At 40.3% G+C, this 1,732-nt stretch overlaps 1 protein-coding gene across 1 annotated transcript in view; it reads left to right on the top strand.

Annotated features, from left to right (window-relative positions):
- Positions 1 to 1,732, top strand: part of tasora (transcription activation suppressor a) — a 21,497-nt gene that overhangs the window by 9,623 nt on the left and 10,142 nt on the right. The window contains exons 17-19 of the mRNA XM_035661792.1: positions 205 to 333; positions 518 to 672; positions 1,379 to 1,559. Coding sequence (XP_035517685.1) covers positions 205 to 333; positions 518 to 672; positions 1,379 to 1,559 — 465 coding nt within the window. The remainder of the gene's footprint in view (positions 1 to 204; positions 334 to 517; positions 673 to 1,378; positions 1,560 to 1,732) is intronic.

Genomic DNA, 1,732 nt, shown 5'->3' with positions numbered 1-1,732 from the left:
TATTCCTGTTGTGCTATGTGTCATTGTAACGTGTAAAGACTAAATATTTGCCACTCTTTGCACTGCTAAGAGCAAACTCATGTTTTTTGCTTTGTATTAAGTCTAAACACACCTTAAAAGATTCCTTACTCTTCTTATTTTACTGTTAATCTCGCAATCAATGAGTCGTTTACTGACAAGTTTTCTTTTGTTTTTTGCTCCTAGTTGAGGGAAACCAAGTCCCAGCCTCACCCGGCTCTCTTGCATCTGTGATTGGCTCAGTGGGTTTGAAGGATGTCGATCTGAGGGAAGATGGATCTGAACTAGCTGCCAAACTTCTCAGCCTTCTGACAGGTGACTAGATACAGAGACTGCTATACCATCACCATATCATCTGATTCCAGTTGGTCACATCAAAACACTAGAAGAAGATTGTAGGACATCACAAAGTCATTGGTTATAATGATGTTTCAGCATTTTGAAAACTCTTAATGAAAAACAGATCTTTGTAAATGAATGTTTCTCTGCCGACTGACAGGCCTCAACCAGGCTGCCAGGGGAACAGCCACTCAGAACGTTTGTGAAGTGCAAGAGGAAGTCCACAGGGAGTCCTGTCCATTTGAGAGGTTGGCCACCAAACTGGGTCTGCCCACCAACTGTGACATTGACCTGAGGAAGCAGGAGGAGCTGGAGGTAACATGAAGCTTTCAGTAAATGTTTGTGACTGGGAGATATTTTACCTTTCCAACAAATCATTGTATAGTTACATAATAAGCTCAGCTGCTAAAGTCAATGTTGTTTCATTTCGTAGCTGCATCTATGATATTATGCAAATGTGCACGATACATCAAACTATTCCTTATTATAGCTTTCTACTCTTTTGGTTTGACAGCGCGGGGAAATTACAAGCCCTTTCAGAACTAGTGTGTGTAAATCAATGGTGGTTATTGGGGTTGCTTAACCCGATACCTACATGATGCCCGTATTTACCACATCAGTCGTGAAGTGATACCTTCATTGGTTGACTGACTACACTGTAAGAGATGGAGCATGCAGTCTTTGTTCAGTCAGATAAATTGATGATTACATTGAGCAATAACTCTCTAAACATACATTAAACACTTAAGATGAATTTCTTTAAATGTATCTGTGATAGTTAGTTTAGCTAACACTACCAAAGTAATAACTTTATTAATATTACTTATCACAGAGGGAGTATTTTTATTACTGTCTTGATAAAGAAAGGTACTGCTATATACGTAGCTACAGTAAGAAATAATTTCATTACTTATTATTGTTCTAAATATACAATGTTTGTGTACAAAGTTCCTCATATAAATACTTACCTAATTGAGCAGGTAACGGGTAACAACGTGTGTGATTGTGTGTGTGTGTGTAGGAGCAGACGGCGGGCAGCATCAGTAGTTTGGAGGGATTCAGTCCCAGTTCCCACAGCGGGGAGATGAATCACCACGGAGTAGCAGGTAGAGGAGGAGGAGGAGGCCTGGGGAGGAGAGCAGGAGGATATGAAGAGGAGGAGGAAGGGGGGGAGATCCCGTGGGTCCTCATTCCCATTACAGGTTTGTCAAAATATTCCCTAATATGACGTTTTTACTGTCATTGCAGCCGTAGTGACTAGCTTCCTTTTTTGTGATCAGTACTTTATTGCTTTTCTACATCCTTTAAACACACACACTGTCCAGAGGCGGCAGATTGATATCACACTGAGGTATAGTATATTATAGTATATTAT

This window comes from Morone saxatilis, unplaced genomic scaffold (assembly GCF_004916995.1).
Source record: "Morone saxatilis isolate NCDOM2014 unplaced genomic scaffold, NCSU_SB_2.0 Contig18, whole genome shotgun sequence".
NCBI lineage: Eukaryota > Metazoa > Chordata > Actinopteri > Moronidae > Morone > Morone saxatilis.
This window is presented reverse-complemented; position numbering and strand designations above follow the sequence as displayed.